The sequence below is a fragment of the Crocuta crocuta genome, unplaced genomic scaffold, assembly GCF_008692635.1.
Source record: "Crocuta crocuta isolate KB4526 unplaced genomic scaffold, BGI_CrCroc_1.0 scaffold299, whole genome shotgun sequence".
In the NCBI taxonomy this organism is placed as follows: Eukaryota; Metazoa; Chordata; class Mammalia; order Carnivora; family Hyaenidae; genus Crocuta; species Crocuta crocuta.
This window is the reverse complement of record NW_027532747.1, coordinates 7179574-7198804: the sequence shown is the minus strand read 5'-3', so window position 1 is coordinate 7198804 and position 19231 is coordinate 7179574. Positions and strand designations below refer to the sequence as shown.

The following is a 19231-nucleotide window of genomic DNA, read 5'->3' as shown; positions in this document are numbered from 1 at the left end:
TATTAGATTAAAAAAAACTAACAATAATAAAAAGAATACACGAACGGAGAAGAGAGAAAGAGCTCTTTGTTATGGCAGAATGCCAACAAACAGAACAGCAGAGTTAGAAAATCACCACTTGGCAGATGCCACAGCCAAGACCAATTCAGGCAAGAAAAAAACACCAATACTTAAACTCATGGGTGAAACCAGGAGGAGGAATAAATTTTACACGGTCTTCAACCATCTCCCCATGAACTATATACTCATTGTGAAGGGAGAGAAGGCAACTGCACAACAGAGGAAGCTGGCACACCTGTAAGTGACCTGAGCCACCTCCACCAGTAAGAGGACAATCGACACCGAGTGCAGCCAGCAGGACGGGACAAGACAACGTGGCATCACTTCTGTGAGGCGCTGGCCCCAGCACATAACCCGGGGCTCAGGGTCACAAACAGCAGACAAAGCCACGTGGAGAGGCAGCCTACAAAATGGCTGGCCGAGAAGCTTCAAAAGTTTCAAGGTCATTAACGTCAAGGAAAGACAAGAATAGTTCCGGGCCGAAGGAGACCGCAGAGATGAGAAAGGCACATACAACCCTTGAAGCTGACTGGCTCCTCTCACTACCGAAAACATTCTCATGAAACCTGAATGGGTCTCTCTGGGTGGGGGAGTGTGTGTGTGGTGGGGGGTATATGGGAGTTCTCTGCAGCATTCCTGCAACGTTTTAAAGTTTGAAATGGTTTCCAATTAAAAAGTCAAATAGAAAATCTGATGTCAGTTGCCCCTTTATTTTGCCTCTGCACAGAAATTTATCCTGATACATAATCTAGATATGTATCTGCTTTTCTTAGTTCTCGGAAATGTTATTACCAATTCTGGAGAAAGTAAATTAGCACATAATCAAAAATACCAACCAATTTAACATAATCTTGTAATAGCGCAGGTAATGGAAAATTCAACATCCCTCAACATTCATGGCACAAGATTTTTCATGATAAAAAAAAAATTTAGTGAGCACTGTAAAATTAAATTAAATTAAATCTAATTAAAAGAAGCATCCCTTGGGACACCTGGGAGGCTCAGTCAGTCGAGCGTCTGACTTCAGCTCAGGTCGTGATCTCACAGTTCGTACGTTCGAGCCCCGCATCGGGCTCCGTGCTGACAGTTCGGGGCCTGCTTGAGATTCTCTCTCTCCCCGCTCTCTGCCCACCCCCAACTCATGCTTTCTCTCTCTCTCAAAATAAATACGTGAACTTAGAAAAAAAAAAATCACGCCTTCATTAAGGCTGCTTTGCCAACAAAAACTAAACTTTTATCATGGCACTGTACCGTTTTAATCTTTTGACCAAAAAGCAGCATGAATGGAAAAAAGCAACTTTTTTTCTTTCTCTCGCCAAAATACTACAAGCCATAGATGAAAAGACTGGCGCTTCTTTGCAAAAGGGTAAGCACTTCCGTACTCACAGCTTTGGACTTAAATCTTGCAACACTCCTAGGTTTTCCACGCAAATGACTTCACATCATACCTATTGATGTGTCCAATGGCCGTGTTGATCGTGACTCGGGGACCACCATCGTCGGGCCGCAACACATATGGTGGGAACACATCGTCGTCATCCACAACAGGCTCAATGTCAGTCTCCCCCGTATCCACGGACTTGGAACACTTGTTTCTCAAGATCTGAGCGTTGTAAAAACAGATTTTATGAGAAGAACAAATGCTTTCTTTGCCACATGTCAGCTGCCTGCCTCTGCACCTTCAGAAACAGCTATCGTGACGTGAAGCAGCGCTCTCTGTAAACACGCTTCAGTACTGCAAAGTCACCTGGCGCAGAGCCTCCCTCCCGGGGCGCCCCTTCCCAGCTCCAATCACGTGCAGACACTCACCACACGCACACAAGGTTTGCATGGTACTGCACCTATACACACACGCACAAACATGCGCACACACGTGTGCATGCACGCGCGCGCACACACACACACAGGGCTGGGTCGTCACCTTCTGACCACTCCACACAACTCAGTCCCTCCACTGGGACTGCAGGGTCCACACCACCAGGACGCTTTCCAGGCATTCCTGCCCAACCACCACAGGACCATGTTCACTGCGAGCTTTCAAACAGTTTGTAAAATACTGCTGGCTCCGTGGTTACTTGACTTTCTTAAAATATACGCACTGCACACCCCTGTGGAGACTACGCTCTGTAGATAAAGCTGCTCTGATCTATTTCTCTGCACATGCAAAATAACTTAAAGACGCCATATTGACTCTTGGAACTCACCTTTTCAATAGCTTTGTATGTTTTAAGGTCTTCTTCAAAACTTTTTATTTTGTCTGTATCCGCTAACATTATGTAATTAGAGATCGGTGCCCTTGCCCTTCCCTTAGATTGAACATAGGATCGATACTCTGTGGGTAAATCAAAACGAACCACCAAGTTGCACTTTGGTATGTCAACACCCTCTTCCACAATACTTGTTGCAATAAGCAGGTTGGTCTCATGTGCTCGAAATTTCCTAAGTACCTGAAAAAAGTCCACCAAGAAAAGCAATTCTAAGAAATTTCCAAAGGAACAGTGCAGTACAAGTAAGTGAAAAGTGCCATTTCTGACACATATTCTAGGCGCACTCAATCTTTAAGTCCAGGCTAAAGAAGAAGACACCACCACACAAAGCTCAAGATGCATGAGCACATGGGCCAAGAGGCTCCGATTTATTTCCAGTTGAATGGGACTCGAAAAATCAAAGTGCCCTTCTACCGTACACAAGTACGTACAAGTCATAGAAAGCCTTCAGGCTGGAGAGGCCGGCTTCTTCAACGGCCACAAGAGAACCTAACCCAAGAGAGTGACCAAATGCATCCACTTCTGGAGTCCTGCTGACACTCTGACCTTACACGGCAGTATCTTATGTCTGGGACACTGTGCTAACAGCCCTCCAAAGATGTCAAAGCTCCTTCATCAAAATCCCTAAAACACTGGTAATTACAAGTAAGACATTACTTACTTTCTGGCATCTTGGGACATTTTCAATTTAAGGAATCAGAACTACTAATTAAAAAATTAAGTGAAAATCTTTTATATTAGATTTAAAATAACACCATTTCCCAAACCAGGAGAAGTTACATAAAGAAGTAAGTTGGCTTTTAAACAGATCTATCATACCAGCTATTAGACTCTCCAAACTTGGAATGTTATCAAACAGCTATGACATAGAAAATGAATGCCAACGTGAATTATTCCACCTTTCACTGAAATAACAAACTGCAAATGAAAAGTTTTTGTTTGCCAGCCAGGACACTATATTAGGTTTCCCATCTTTACAGTGCTGTCTCCTATATTAAAATCTTAGAATGTATGAAAAATATTCAGCCAAAATCTTTAAAATATAGTTTAGTTTTGAAGTATTCAACCAAGGCAGGACTTTAAATGGAAAAAAGACACTTTATAGAAAAAAAAAATTCATTTTGTTGCTCAGTCATATGGAATCAACAGGAGTTATAGTTACACATGCTTCATTTTTCTAAGAAATGCCATCAGTCCAATAAAGGAAAATCAAATGGTTGATGGCAATTAAGACAAAATTGATTTTCTAGATAGCTAGTCTAATTCTGAACACGAGTCACCACACAGCTACCTCAGAGGAGACAGCTAGTCTATCTATGAGCAAGTCCTCTACATTACCAAAAATGCCAGCAACTATAAAAAGAGGGAACTCCTCTGAGCAGAGTTCATACAAATTCTGAAAATTGTTATTGTACGATTATTTCAACTTAAGTTACCTCTTCCTGTTTTCTGAATTCTGCTTCCATCTGTTTGTTACGAGGCTGATTCTTTCCAATGCCATGTCCAGTTATAAAATTGCTGCTGATGTAAGCCAGCTCTGGATCCTGTTTGCCAGCTTCCTTTATCAATCTAAGAAAATTATATACATTTGGAAGTTAAGCATGGTTGAAGGAAAAAAAAATCTAAACTTTTGTTTGTAAGGTTTCCCTGAAAATGGAAATATGTGTCTTTTTTGCTAACCTACCTCACAAAACGGTCTTGGTGTTATTTTGTTGTTGTTTGTTTGTTTTCCACCTGGCTTAAAACAGAAATCACTGCCACTCTTCACCGAGTAGATCTGTGGGCCAAACACTTATAACACCAAATACAGGGCTGATTTCGACTGACAAACAAAACGGTCACAGTACTTCAAACTGTCTAATTTGGCAGTGATGACTTACTAGGAATGTAGCCCGGCAGGGGACAGAGCCAGGCAGAGAGGAACATGGAATCCTCAAACGTCTTGGCTTCAGGCCAGGACCTATAATGAAAAAGCCGCACACACTTCTCTGAAAGCTCAACGCACTGTTCCAAACACACACACACACCCCTCGCGGCCGCAGTCAAGGCCCTGCCTCGATGGCCAAGCTTCCGCAGGATGCGCACCAGCACCAGAGGCCAAGAGGGGAGTCTACGGCAAGGGAAACCTCAGCCGCCTGTCCTGCGGGATTCTACGTCCTGATTCTACGTCCTGAGGGAGCGCCTGCTGCGTGTGAAACACGGCGTGGTTACTTCAGTCTCACCACAAACCCCCCCCCCACTGGACACAGAGCTCCAGGGCAAGAGAGGCCTCCCCGGTGCCCAATGCTTTCCTGCCCCCCAAGGCCGCTGACCCCCCAGTTCTGCACAACAGAACCAGACTTCGGCACGGCAGTCGGTGCCAGAGTCGCCATCCCAGCCTGTCACGGAAGGGAGGCCCCCAGCTCGTCCCTGTCGGTTCCGCTGCGTGAATCCAGAACGCGGGTAACCGAACGCCGGCCTTCCGGCTGAGCCGCGGAGAGGAGCTACAGGAGGGGATCGCGTTACACGGGGACAGGAGGTTAACAGTTAGCGTTGCCATTACAGCTATTTTGGAAATATCCACATTCAAAAACTCAGCACACGGGATAAATGGTTCCACACCTGACGTAAGTGATTCCAGATGGTTCTTCTGAAGTCATACGCATAGTATAAATTCCTAATAGAAAATTGCATTTTTAAGTCAAACCATTCTTTTTTTTTTTTTTTTTTAAGTACATGAAACAGACTAATATCAAAGAGCTGGAAGAACCCTTGAGTGGCCATCTAGAATATCTTCCTGCCTCCAAATCAGCCGGACACGTGCGTGTCTAGGTTAGTTTACGAGTCTGTGCTACATTCAAATACTTAAAATGTTCAGAATCAGAAACTTCCTTAATATGTCCCAAGCTTTGTATAGTTATTATAATAAATCTACGATGTCAGTAACATCATGTTTGCATGTTTGTTACATGCAAAGAAACGCATGTCTAAAATGTAAAATTAATTATCTTAGAAATACGTACTTCCAAATGTTAGTGTATGCAAGTTAAGCATCCAGACGTTAAAAACTGCATTTCACGTCAGGCAGTAGGCAAAGTAAGTAATTTAATTAGGCAAAGAATGTACTTTATTTTGCCAAAATGGTCGCTTTAGCCGATTTCAATTAGCTGAGAAGCAGGAGCGCCAAGAGTAAATGTGTTTCTCCTTCGTGAGACTCCCATCAATGCCGCAGACAACAGAAGAGACGATACGCCCATTAACAAACCACATCTCTAAGCAGCAATTAAATGCGAGATACTTATGCTGACGGTGTTTAGAGAGAAAACTTTATCAGCTAAATGAGGGGATGCCTGATCACAGTCCCCAGACAAAGCCGTAGGCTTCCAGAGGGCAAGCAAGGTGCCTACAGTGGTCAGGGAGCTCACAAGCGAGTAACACAAACTGCTTACAGACCTCACGGTACCACGAACAGATAAGACAAAGTCTCATTTGTGTCTTCTGATTTTTACACTGAGTTTATGTGAGCTGCTGCACAGGTAAGCGGTTTAATAAACCCTGCTAGGGGTGCCTCTAGGGCCCAGAGTTCTCAAACTACCTGCAGCTGAGAACAAGCTTCTTATTTTTTATTTTTGTCTAATTTCAACTCCATCAGAGAGCAGCATGTTTGTCAAATTCCATGAAAATTTACGAAGAAAATGAAACAAATATCTGAGACCCAACTGTCTTATATTCAGCAGACATCACTTGCTGTCAAAATAAGAGTTTCTAGATGTTCTCCCTCAGTCTCTGTGCCTGACTCCCTCAGCTGGCCCCAGCCCGCACATCGCCTCCCCTGTCACACTGGAAACAGCGTGGGCAGGGGTGCTGGGCTGGCTCAGTCGGTTGGGTGTTTCACTCTGGATCTTGACTCAGGTCCTGACCTCACAGTCCGTGAGTTCAAGCCCCGTGTCAGGTTCCGCACGGACAAATGCAAAAAAGCCTGCTCGGGATATTCTCTCTCTCTCTCTCTCTCAAAATCAATGAATAAACACACACACAAAAAATGAAACAGCATGGCCAGAAATAGGAAATACATGCACTAGATTCCGAAAACTAGGAGAACCATGATTTGACTAAACGTGCTAATTTATGCAGACAACCGTAAGGGGAAAAAAAATTCAAAGAAACAAACACATCGTTTGAAATATGTGCCAAGTACTAAAATATGTTAACGATAGCTTTTAATAGTCTCCTTACTCCTTTCATTTTTTTTTAACATAAGCAAATGAAATGTAATTGCTCTGTGATTCTACCAGAAGAACCATCACTGACAGCTCCAGTATAGAGACATGATGTGCACTGAACATGTGCATAAAGCATGTAAAAAAACCCAGCACCTACTGTATCCGGTGATAAAATAGCCATTTTTAGATACATTGTTAGGAGACAGAAAACTTATGTCTATTTTACAGACGGATATGCTGAGGCTTTAAGGAGTTAAATAACTCTTCTTTCCGGTTGCCTGGGTGGCTCAGTCAGTTGAGCGTCCAACTCTGTTTCAGCTCAGGTCATGATCTCACAGTTCATGGGTTCAAGCCCCACACTGGGATTCGAGCCTACTTGGGATTCTCTCTCCCACTCTCTCTCTGCCCCTCCCCCCAATGCATGCTTTCTCTCTCTCTCTCTCTCAAAATAAACATTTTTTTAAAAAGTTAAATAACTTCCACAAAATACACATTTAAAAAAGCGAGTAGAAATTAAAGGAACCATGGATCCTTGGTGATATGGCTGATTCCAGAGCTGGAGCAGGGAACAGGTGAGAAGAGCCCGCAGCGTCTTACCCACCACAAGGTAAGGAAGTGCTCAAAGAAACAACGACAGAAAGGATGAGGGCATGTTGAAGGGACAAAGGAGCTGACCTCAAAGAGCCCCCTGCGGTTCAGAGTGGACCAAGGAGAACAGCAAGATAAATGACCCAGGCTCAGGTTAAAGCCTGAAGCGCAAAATACACCAACATGAGGGGCGCCTGGGGGGCTCATTCGGTTAAGCGTTGACTTCAGCTCAGGTTGTGATCTTGCGGCTGGGGAGTTGGGGCCCCGCGTCGGGCTCTGTGCTGACAGCTCAAAGACTGGAGCCTGCTTTGGATTCTGTGTCTCCCCCCCCATCTCGGCCTCTCCCCAGCTCTCACTCTCTCAAAAATGAATGTTTAAAAAAATTGTTTTTAAATACACAAACACGAGTCCACAATGGGAAAAGAACCTAAGTCAAGAAATGCAAGTAAGTAAAGAGGATCAAAGAGAGTTTTCCTCACAGAAGAATTCCAGTAATAAATGTAAATAAACATGCCCCTTTGTGGGATGAACTAGGCCTAGTGATCTGCTTCCAGAGAAAGAAGTAAGGAGGAAAAAGAACACCTTCCAAGAGAACCCTGGCAAACACTGCCATAACCGTGTGATGAGGTTTCACGTCACCAGCAATGTCTCATGTTGACACCATGAGTCCCCATGATGCAACGTGATGAGAAGGGCACTTCACCTCTATGGTATTCTTCCAAATCCTAAATCCCTATTTTAATCCTGAGAAAAACATCAGACAAATTCAAATTGAGGCTTAGTCTACAAAATACCTGGCCAGTACTCCTCAAGACCATCAAGGTCATCGAAACTACAGGAAAACAGAAAATATAAGAGGACCAGTGGAGATCAGGGACACATGACAACTAGATGCAATACGGTACCTGGGATTAAGACGATGACACTAATGGGAAAACTGGTAAGTGAAACCAAAGTCTTAAGTCTGGTTACCGGTAACGCACCAGTGTTAGTTTCCTGGCTGTGACAAACGTACACGATAACATAAGATGTTAACAACGGATGGGGGAAGCCAGGTGAGGGGCACAGGGGAGCTCCGTATTCTCTTTACAACTTTCCAGTAAACATTTAAGTTACTAGAGAAACAGAGGGAGAGGGGTGGAGAGACGATGTGAACCCAGGCTTGTCCGATGCCAATGTCATACAAGACTAGCAAATTACACAGTGAAAAGGGCACCAGACTTGGCGACTGGAAGCCCTTTTCTGTATCTTCATATCTGTGTTATTTTGGGAGGATCACAAAAGGAGCCTTAGCTTCCACATTTATGGTACAGTTAAAACATCTACCTTCCTTCCTATGGAGTGTTGTAAAACTTAAAAATATGGGGCACCTGGCGGGCTTAGTCGGTTAAGCGTCGGACTTCCGCTCAGGTCACGATCTCATGGTTTGTGACTTCGAGCCCTGCATTGCGCTCTGTGCTGAAGCTTGGAGCCTGGAGCCTCCTTCAGATTCTGTGTCTCCTCCTCTCTCTGCCCCTCCCATGTTCATGCACTATCTCTCTCAATAACAAATAAAAATGTTTAAAAAAGTAAAGATACACATATATTTAAAAAGTAAGTTATAAACCGGGGTGTCTGGGTGCTTCAGTCGGGTAAGCGTCCAATTCTTGGTTTTGGCTCAGTCTCTGCTGACAGGGTGGAACCTACCTGGGAATCTCTCTCTCCTGCTCTTTCTGCCCCTCCCTCTCTCTCTCTCAAAAAATAAACTTAAAAAAAAATTGAACGTAAGTTACAAACCATAAAGCCCTACATACATTAAGGCAGAAGGAACACTACACTCGTAAGATGGTACGCGTAGCTACGTTACACACAGGAGTAGCTCTGACTCACTGTTTTAATCAGGAGAGGACAACACTGCCCATCCATCACAATAGCTTAGACTCCCATGAAACTATTCACTGAGGAAGGGGTTTCCTCCCATTAAACTGATGGAAGGAAAGAATGTGGGTTTCAGGAAGTTTTTCTAAGCTTATTAAAAAGCTTACTGGAACAAGACCTCTATTGTATATTTAATTAGCTGCCCATAAAGTCGACTCTCAAACCGCTCTTGATTCATCATCCAACACTGAATTCCAGCCACGTTTCAGGAAAGCTGATCACCATGAATCTGATCCTCAAAGTCAATAGGAAATAACAGATTGATTTTTGATAACCCTTTTCAGGCTAGTATTCCTGACGTGAAAAGTGGCACAGCTCTACATTTAAGAATGCAGGCAGAGGAGAAGGCAAAGAAGAAAATGTACCCCATTTCTTCTAAGCCCCATAAAACGTAGTTAATTCGTAAACCATCCTGTCTGGAGGCAGGGCCGTAGCGAGACGTGGAGCTGCCCCCTGAAATGCCTCTCCCCCGTTCTAGGAAAGAATCCTGACAGTCCTGCTCGCCCTAGTCTGTCTCCCAGATGTCTGCCCACTGTAAAGCGCTGGTTTTTAGTGTTCTGTGATGCCCAAGGGCATCACGGCTGTAGACGGGACTGGGAACCAGGAAGGAAGATATCAGGATTCTAGAACTGTCTCAGCCACTGCCTCGCAATTTCACTCAGGGCCTATCACTTTTCCTCCTGAGGCCCTTTCTTTTTTATAAAAATATGCAGGCTGGATTAGATAGTCAATGAGTCCCTTTCCAACCTTAAACTTCTGATTCCAATGTAACTCACTACCTAACGTTATTTGACTTTGTATTCATCATAAGGATCAGGTCCAATGACTATGAAAATTACCAGACTAAAAACCACCAGATGACTACCCCAGAGTCCAATTTCTCATTACTCAAATCAGTTTTCAAACCCCTAAAACAGTCAGAAGCAGTTTAGGGGGGGAAACCCCAAATTACCATAGGAACCAAAGCTGAATTCCTCCTCAGAGATCACTACTCGCAGAGCTGACTCTTAAGAGCTCAGCTCTGGCCAATTAATGGGTCTCAGAGAGAAACAGACTGTTGTCGAAGTACAAAATAAGGACCATTTCTGGCCCTTAGATACCACGGCGTCTGTACACAAACCAAAAAGAGCCCTACGATACGGGACCATCCGACACAAATTTGTGGAGTGCCGCTCCTTGGCTGGGCCTACACGTTCAGGAAGAATCAACTTCTACCAAAGAGGTGGGTGGAGATGGGAATCCACAGCCTAATCTGGACACAGGTCATCCTCTTCCAATATCCTCTGAATCCTTCCCCACCATTTGTATTTTCTTCTGATTCAGAAAACTTTAATATACAGTCTATGAACCAATCCTCACTGCAAATCCGGCTGTTCTCAACTTTTTTCCACTGCGAATTGGCACACTTGAATCAACACTGGTTAAGATAAAAAAGCTAACAGCAACAATAATGACAAAATAACCATGATAATTCTCAGGGAAAACTTATCCTCGAACTACGTGGAGGAGGAAGCTCGGTGTGACATGCTCAACATGAGGCCACATAGTCGAGGCGAACGACATGAACTGCATCTAACAGCGAACCAGGAAACAGAAGTGTTTTACTGTCATGTAACTCAACTGTTCCATACTTGCTCTCTGTCAGATGGATTACAACCGATTAACATCCTTCAAGGAAAAATAACCCAACCTGATGTCACATCAGATCTAGCCTTTCGGGAAGGCGACGGTCCTACGAACATCCCCCCTGTCGCTGCGGGTACAGCTTCGCACACGACCGCGGATGGTAGCGGGTGAAGGACACTCGCCCGGGCCTTCCACCTGCCAGTCTCAAAGCTATTACAGCATGTCCCGGCCCCAAACCAAAAGCTGCCTCGCTCCCCTGCGGGAAAAGACGTTACTCGTGCACATTTACCTGTTTAAGACAACTGCTGTGTATCTTCTTTCCACGAAAATGATCCCACATAAGATGTTGGTGAACGGAGATGGAAAGTTGGTCTCTGGTTTCTCCTTCTCTTCGATTTCTTCATCCTCATCATCGTCCTCGGAATCACTCCAAGACACATAATTATCCTGATTCCTGTTGTTATACCACTCGACACTCTCGAACTGCTGCCGCTCATATGGTTTGTACTTGCGTAAGATCTCGAGCAGTTTGATTACTTTAGGAGTCACGAATTTCAGATCAAGGGAGGCAGGAGAGAAGTGCTCTTCACACAGTGCGTGGATTTTCCGTAGGAAGGTGTCTGTAAACAATAGAAACTTCCTGTGCAGCTCCTCCTGCTCGTGCTTGATGTACTTCTGCAGCTCCCGGACCATCATCCCAGCGACCTTGTCTGCGCACCAGGGGCCCAGGACCACCAACACGGCACGGCAGTCTGACAGTATCTACGAAACAGCGCAAAGAGCCAAATGCTGAGCAGTTATCCCTGCAGCATTTTCGTATGTGGCTTAACCGGGACTTCGGTTGTCTTCCGTCTGCCCCTTCGAAATAAATGTACCCCACTAATACGGCCAATTCCTCACGGTCGAGGGGAGCAGCTGGTGGGCATTTTTGAATCTCTCCCTTTTCAGATACAGATATGCCCAGAACCGCCCTTTTGTTTTCCCCAGAAAACGTAATGGTTAACAGAATATAAAAGATGCAACTGTGTAAGGTGGTTAACAAAACTGAATTTCAGGTCTGTTGTTAGTTACAAGTAGAATGGAATCACTTACTTCCAGGTAAATATGCAAGAGGTTACGCAGCAGCGCCATTTTCTTGGAGGTACCAGAGAAGAGCAAGGCAGGTTTCCTTGCACCTTCTGCCCAGAGCGCCACACCTAACAACCCTCGCTCAGAGCAGAACAGAAATCCCTCCCTGGCCAGGTCTGCAGGCCAGTCAGAGGCAAACTGGGTTGAATCTGCGCAGACTTCATGAGAAATCAAGGGCTGGGAAGAGTCTAGGCATTGCTGCTCCCGAAAAAAAGTCATCAGGAGGGAAATCCGGACTCTGATGTAACAGCAGCACACATGAATGTTCTGTAAAGTCCTAGGGTGACGGTTCTCAAACGTTAGTGCCCCGGGACACCTGGAGACCCTGGCACAGCTCAGCCAGCGGGACCCCTCCCCCGAGCGTCAGCTTCAGCGGATCAAGGACGGGCCCCTCAGCTGTTGGAACAAGTCCCAGGGGGACGCGGACACTGCTGATCTGGAGTCCACACTCTGAGGACCACCAGTCTGAAGGCCTCTCCTCCCAAAGCTGTCCGGCTCCGGAGAGATGGGCTCAGACCCAGTTACACACGGGGGAACGGCCCGAGAACTCGTTCCGCCCAAGGGCTGGAGCAGGGACTAACTCATCTGTCCAAACAACGACGACGGACCCCAGCACAACTCCTTGGTTTTCTCTTTCCAACCGATCTCCTTAAACCAAGGAGATCTACACTTAATAATCTGTCAGGAAACCATAAACTCAACCCGTTATGATCTGTTCAGTGAAAAACGTCCAGAAAGAAGATAAGCTCTTGAACTGAAACCTAGCAACAGCCTCATGAGACGTGCACTGTCATTTCCGTACGAAAAAGAAACAGAAGCCTTTGATTATACTTCCTCTACTTACTTGCTCACGCTTACCTGTTTAGAAATCAAAGTCGAATCTCTCTCTTTCGAATGCGCAGATATGTTGCAGTCGTTGATAAAGCTGAGTGCTTCCTCCAGCTCCAGCAGCAGTCGGCCATAGAGGCCACTTCTGTCCGTGAACGGCCCACAGTCCACCACAATCTCACACGGTTGAGACGTGTATCTTTAACGGGAAACAGCAGATGTCACCGCAACAGTGAACTCCCGCACCACCACCCAAGATTACATGTCTATGGCTGAGATCACAGGCAGGCGCCCTAGTGATCTTCCCCACGGGGCTCTCACTTTCAGACGTGCTACCCTTGCTCGGGGGGCTCTAGGAGCGAATGCCTAACACCCGCATTCACAGAATCCTGTGAGTCTCACCGAGACCTTATCATCCCAGGATTTTTGGTTTTTAGGGTTTTAGGTTTAGGCTTTCAGCTTTGTCTCCTTGGGCATCAAGATACTCAAACAACTCAATTATGATTACTTCCCAGACACAGAAATAGGGATGGGGCATATCATGGAGAGAAAATGTTACTGAATCTACCCACCTCCATTCTATTTGAAACTTTTAGCATTTGCAAATTCAATTTTATTTTCATGTATTTTTACTGTATCCTTGTAAGGAAAGCTCACTTAGCTTTGAACTGATTATGGTATCATCCTTGGATCTCTTATGCCTTTCATGAAATAGCACAACCAGAACAGCACATAATATTTGAGAACACGAACAATGACTAGAGTGCCTGGGTGGCTCAGTGGGTTAAGCGTCCGACTTCGGCTCAGGTCACGATCTCACGGCTCTTGGGTTCGAGCCCTGCATCAGGCTCTGTGCGGAGAGCTCAGGGCCTAGAGCCTGCTTCGGATTCTGGTTCCCTTTCCCTCTGCCCCTCCCGCCACTCACACTCTGTCTCTCTTTCTCTCTCAAAAATAAACATTCAAAATAAATAAATAAATAAAAGTACTAACAATGATTAAGGAAACGAAATACACTAAAGACATATAACAGTTTTCATTATTCTCAATCAGAATTCATACTTAACCAGAGAGTGGTGCTTAGAGAACCAGGAAGCACCAGATTCAATGGATCACTTATCAGTTTTACTGAAAGGCTCTAACACCTCTACTTCTGAAAACTTCAAGTAGTGCAGGCTGCCCAGTCTAATTCAGAGCAGATCAAAGGAAAAGTACAGCCTTTCACTTCCACATCAGATCATTCTGGCTCAAGAAAATCGAGAACAACACATTTGAGAGGTCACGAGAGGTATATTTCATACGGCACTTGAATCCTTACCTGCCGTGAATCTGAAACATTATCTTTTCTTCTCATTCTACAGGTTCCTATTAAACCTATCAAATGGCAGGTACACTACAAGTTCCTATTAAATGGCAGGTACACTACAAGATGTTTCTCATGTATCAATGTGACTGATCATCAAAGAATCCTCGGAAACCACTGACTGTCACCACCATTTTACCGGTTCCGGGACAATAAATGACTCACCTGAAATCATATAACTTCCAGTCCGTGGAAAATAGGATTTCGAAACCTGTCTGATTTAACTCCCTAACCTGAGAAATCAACTTCTCTAGTCATAATAACTGTTCCAAGAACTACCACTTATAAGGATGCTTTAGGAGTTGAATTAGACTTATCTAAAAACCTAACTTAAATAGGCTCCCATCCACCAACTCAAATCAAAAAGTGTGTATGTGTGCACGTTTTACTAACACTCAAAACAGCTACCTTCTCAAAGCCACAAACCTGGAAAGCATAAACAACATTGTTCTCAGATATTCACACCCATTTTCAAAACAACCGGGTGTTTCCAATCAGTTTAAAACATAGTGTAGGGGCGCCTGGGGTGCTCAGTCAGTTTAGCATCCAACTTCAGCTCAGGTCATGACCTTGCAGTTTGTGAGCTCAGGCCCAGTATCAGGCTCTGTGCTAATAGCTCAGAGCCTGGAGCTTGCTTCGGATTCTGTCTCCCTCTCTCTCTGCCCCTCCCCCGCTCATGCTCTGTTTCTCTTCTCTCTCTCAAAAATAAACATTAAAAAAAAATTTTTTTTACAACAGCACAAAACCCTGAATTGTCCATAAAGTTGTGTTCTTTCGAAGTATCACATGGACACTTAGGTTGGAACGACCACACGCACGCGCGCGCGGACAGAAACAAGTTTCCCGTCCTCGTTCCCGGTCCTCGTCCACATCAGCAAACAAGAGGGGCCCCCACTCGTGCCACCTTCTGAGCGAGGAGGCCCCCCCATCTGCTGTTCTCTGTGGAAACAAGGGGAGCTCCCTGTCCTACGGATTCTCAGACTCGCTCGTCCCCTGCCTCAGCCATCCATAGCCATCCGTCCACTTGGACAGGCGCGGTCCGGGAGGCCCACGATAGGGACCCGAGGGAAACACCAGCTAAGCACCTACCTGTCCAATACCACCAGGTCAGTGGCAGTCTCAGCATTACTCTTGAGGATTTTCTCCAGCTTCTGAATCTTTTCTTCCAATTCCTCGGGATCACATTTCCCATTTAAAATGGAAGCAGTCAGTCCCAAAATACGAGGACACGATGGACAATCTTCGCAGAGCTAACACAATAAAAGATACTAACAGTGAGGCATTCGTTCTGCGAGGCCAGAACGACAGAGACACTGCGAGACTAACCGATGTCAGGAAGATGGGCAGATGCTAAAAATATCACTTATGGAATCACTGGAGACTGTTTCAAAGATCTCTGTGCCAAACAGGCATGCGTAAACATGCTATGACAGATCACATAACTAATTTATCGCAGATTCCGTACTTCATTTATTTGTTTAAAATTTTATCAAAGGAGGGGCGCCTGGGTGGCTTAGTCGGTTAAGCGTCTGACTTTCACTTAGGTCATGATCTCGCGGTTCGTGGGTTCGAACCCCGCGTTGGGCTCTGTGCTGACTGCCAGCTCAGAGCCTGGAGCCTGTTTCAGTCTGTGACTCCCTCTCTCTCTGACCCTCCCCTGCTCACGCTGTCTCTCTCTCTCTCTCTCCTAGAAATAAATAAAAAACATTAAAAAAATTTTTTTTTTAATTTTATCAAAGGATTAGATTTACTATAGGTTACTCATAATAGTTTATTATTATAGATCTCAGTGAAAATTAGTTTAATATTCATTCATTCATACACGGAACCAAGTTCCCAAAACCGGTAACTAATATTACTGTTTNACCCTCCCCTGCTCACGCTGTCTCTCTCTCTCTCTCTCTCCTAGAAATAAATAAAAAACATTAAAAAAAATTTTTTTTTTAATTTTATCAAAGGATTAGATTTATTATAGATTACTCATAATAGTTTATTATTACAGATCTCAGTGAAAATTAGTTTAATATTCATTCATTCATTCATACACGGAACCAAGTTCCCAAAACCGGTAACTAATATTACTGTTTTTGATATATAAACACACTGCTTATTCTCAGGAATTTGACTTGCGCGGAGACTGATGAAATCTAAAAACTTACCTTCATAATTTCTCGGTAGGGGTGGTCTAAGATTGCAAGATGACACTCATCAAACACCAAGAGGTTAATGTCTGACAGCGATAAGTAGCCATTTTTCAAAACATTCAAGGCGACATAGCAAGTCATAACGAGAACCTAAAAGAAAGCCGACATCACTGTACGAACGTGCGTTCACCCACCTGCGTACACTTCTACTGAATCAGGTTACGGAACCACCGCTTCAGGTGAGAAGTGAGGAACTCGTTAGTGAAAATCACAAGAGACATTCTAAATGCACGCAAGCTAACACTATGGAACCAAGACATGGGAAAATACGGAAACAGGTTGGGAGAAAAAAATTCGTGATGACAGAGACCATGTTTTTATGATAAATCTCCTAAAACTACTTCGGGTTGTTGGGTTCCTAGAGCCATATTTTGACTGACGAGACCTACTGATTTAATCAGATCACAAAACAATTCACCCTGCATTTTCCTCTTTTTTCCTACTGAACGGATGAGGTTTTATTGAAGAAGGTGCAGACTAAGTGTTCTTTTAGGGCACTGTCTCTGGGTGGGCACGTCAATGTGTTATTCACGAGGACTCAACCCCAGGTGCGAGGCACACGACGGCGTGGACGGCCCTGGCTGAGTCAGGAGGCGTCTCTTGACCACTTCAGACCCACCAACGCCAAAAGGACCTTCAACACACACTGGCCCCACAGAAACGTGGCAGGTGGAGGAAGTCTCGACAAAGACCCAAAGATCTCAACCAAGAGGTGTCTCCAGTTTCAAGACATTTAACACAAGCATGAATCTTCTGAAAAGCAGGGTATCTACAAGTGGGAAGCACAGCATCAGGATTTGTGTTTTTCCAGCAAATAAATCACACGGGGAAGCTGTTTCTCTTCTGTGAAACGAGAGCAACGTTGTAAGTTACTGTTTATTTGGTCTTCGGCTCAGACAGTGAAAACGAGTACGGAAAGGCTAGTTTCTAGGTTGAGGAAGTACAGGAAGAGAGTTTTCAAATGAAACAAAGACAACCAGGATAAAGGTCACCTTATAAACGAAGCCGAGGACTCCTAGGGATGTGGAAAGGGGAACTTCTCTCCAAGTCTTACCTGGTGCTTAGTAAATTCTTGGTTCCATTTCTCTTTTGTCCAAGATGCATTCACTTCTAGGTGTGAGTATTCCCCAACCTTGAGATCTGAATGAGTTCTCACAGCTGACACTTGTTGAGCGACCTGGTTTGCTGATTACAGACACAAACACTCCTTGTAAATACGACACATCTCATCTAGTTGGCTCTCTGGACGACTAACGATTAAGATAGGTAAGGAACTCCTTATTGTTACATATCACTACCTAACCCGCAATTTTTCAGAGAGCCACTTTAAAACCCTGTTTCCAAGGTTATCCCCCAAAATGCATTTACGGGACTCAACACCCAGTTCTCCGTCATTCACTCCAGAAATCCCTACGTCGCCCTCCTTCTTTACAGCTGATTTTCCCGAACCTAAGAACAGGACTTTCAGGCTGGGATGCAAACGACTCCAGATCCACCCCCCCACCCCCACTCCTGTTTTCTTCAGTAAAATCGGATTGTTTCACCAGGAAATAAGACAGTCTCATGTGTATTTAAAGTACATGAGAGCATCACAGACTGAGACCATCTTAATAAACAAGGGGACCACCGGCAAGACTGCACCAGCACCCTAGCAGCTGGGGTGCACATTTTATAGTTTTCTTTTTAATACGTAATCCCAAGCATAAACCCCAGGAGTGCAAATTCTAACTGAATATCTAACTTTTAAGAAGCATCTAACTCCCCTTCTGTAAAGGGTGTAGCAAAATCACAAATCATGATGTTACCGATCTCATAAGTCAAGTGCTTTTTGACAGACTCTGCGAAGCTAGAACAAATATGACCAAAAGTAACTGTGACAACACAGATTAGGTTATGTTCCCAAGGTAACCCATGCAAAAACCACAGCATCAGAATTCAATACATTTAAGGAGAAAGCTAAAGTTTAACATCTGTGAAATAAAATGGCTAACGCTTAAAAAGAGTACTATAAAGTTAAGAAATAAGACTGATATTTCTGCTATCAGAATTTCAACAAACATGTTATTTTTCAAACTGTCTGTACATTCAATAATCTTTTTTTTGTTCTTTAATGTTTATTTTTGAGAGAGAGAGTGTGAGCGGGGGAGGGACAGAGAGGGAGACACAGAGTCCGAAGAAGGCTCCAGGCTCTGAGATGTCTACACCGAGCCCGACGCGGGGCTTAATCTCACAAACCATGAGATCATGACCTGAGCTGAAGTCGGACGCTTCACCGACTGAACCACCCAGGCTACCCTACCCGTTCGATACTTTTAACTTAATATCCACAGAGAAAAAAGTGCTTATGGGACACCTGGGTGGTTCAATCGGTGAAGCGTCTGACTCTTAATGTGTCAGGTCATGATCTCACGGTTTGTGAGATCAAGCTCCGCGTCGGGCTCCGCGCAGACAGCTCAGGGCCTGCTCGGGATTCTCAGTCTCCCTCTCTCTCCCNTCTCAAATTTGATAAGTAAACCTTTTAAAAAATGCGCTAACTATAAAAACGTCATCCAATTTCCTCCATGCAACATAACAACGTAAGTGCTGTATTACCAGAGTTGACCAAGAACACCGTCCTTTTCTCATTTCTGTTGAAGTCCCCCCGGATCTGATAGGACAGCTCTTTAGTGAGCAGCACGGCGATAAACGTCTTCCCTGAGCCAGTGTTCAAGCAGACTATGGTATTATGATCCAGAGCCGCTTCAAGCAGTTCCACCTAGAAATGCAGTGGGGGGAGAAGGATGACAGGCTTCTGGTCGAAGTACAAAACTGGAAAAACTGGATTTTGTTTTAGTTCGGGAAACTGTGCTCTTTCCTAAAATCTTCCTCTGATGAATCTGCTGAAACACAGACTTTCTGTGTCTTTTCGGACAGAGGAGACTCACAGGCGTGAAAAGGCCTGTTATACACAGCTGGCTGTGTTGTGTGAATACGCGTGGGGTAACGTTTACAATTTGAGAACTATTTTTGGGGGGGTGGGAGGGAGGGACAGAAAACTTCTAGAGAATAACA

At 44.5% G+C, this 19231-nt stretch overlaps 1 protein-coding gene across 3 annotated transcripts in view; it reads right to left on the bottom strand.

The window, feature by feature from the left end:
- Positions 1–19231, bottom strand: part of DICER1 (dicer 1, ribonuclease III) — a 50162-nt gene that overhangs the window by 25879 nt on the left and 5052 nt on the right. For all 3 annotated transcript variants that reach the window (XM_077780973.1, XM_077780975.1, XM_077780974.1), the window contains exons 4-12: positions 18773–18935; positions 17235–17365; positions 16136–16270; positions 15066–15226; positions 12647–12815; positions 10950–11422; positions 3764–3896; positions 2265–2507; positions 1509–1663 (exon numbers count right to left, since the gene is read on the bottom strand). In XM_077780973.1, the coding sequence (XP_077637099.1) occupies positions 1509–1663; positions 2265–2507; positions 3764–3896; positions 10950–11422; positions 12647–12815; positions 15066–15226; positions 16136–16270; positions 17235–17365; positions 18773–18935 (1763 nt within the window). The remainder of the gene's footprint in view (positions 1–1508; positions 1664–2264; positions 2508–3763; positions 3897–10949; positions 11423–12646; positions 12816–15065; positions 15227–16135; positions 16271–17234; positions 17366–18772; positions 18936–19231) is intronic.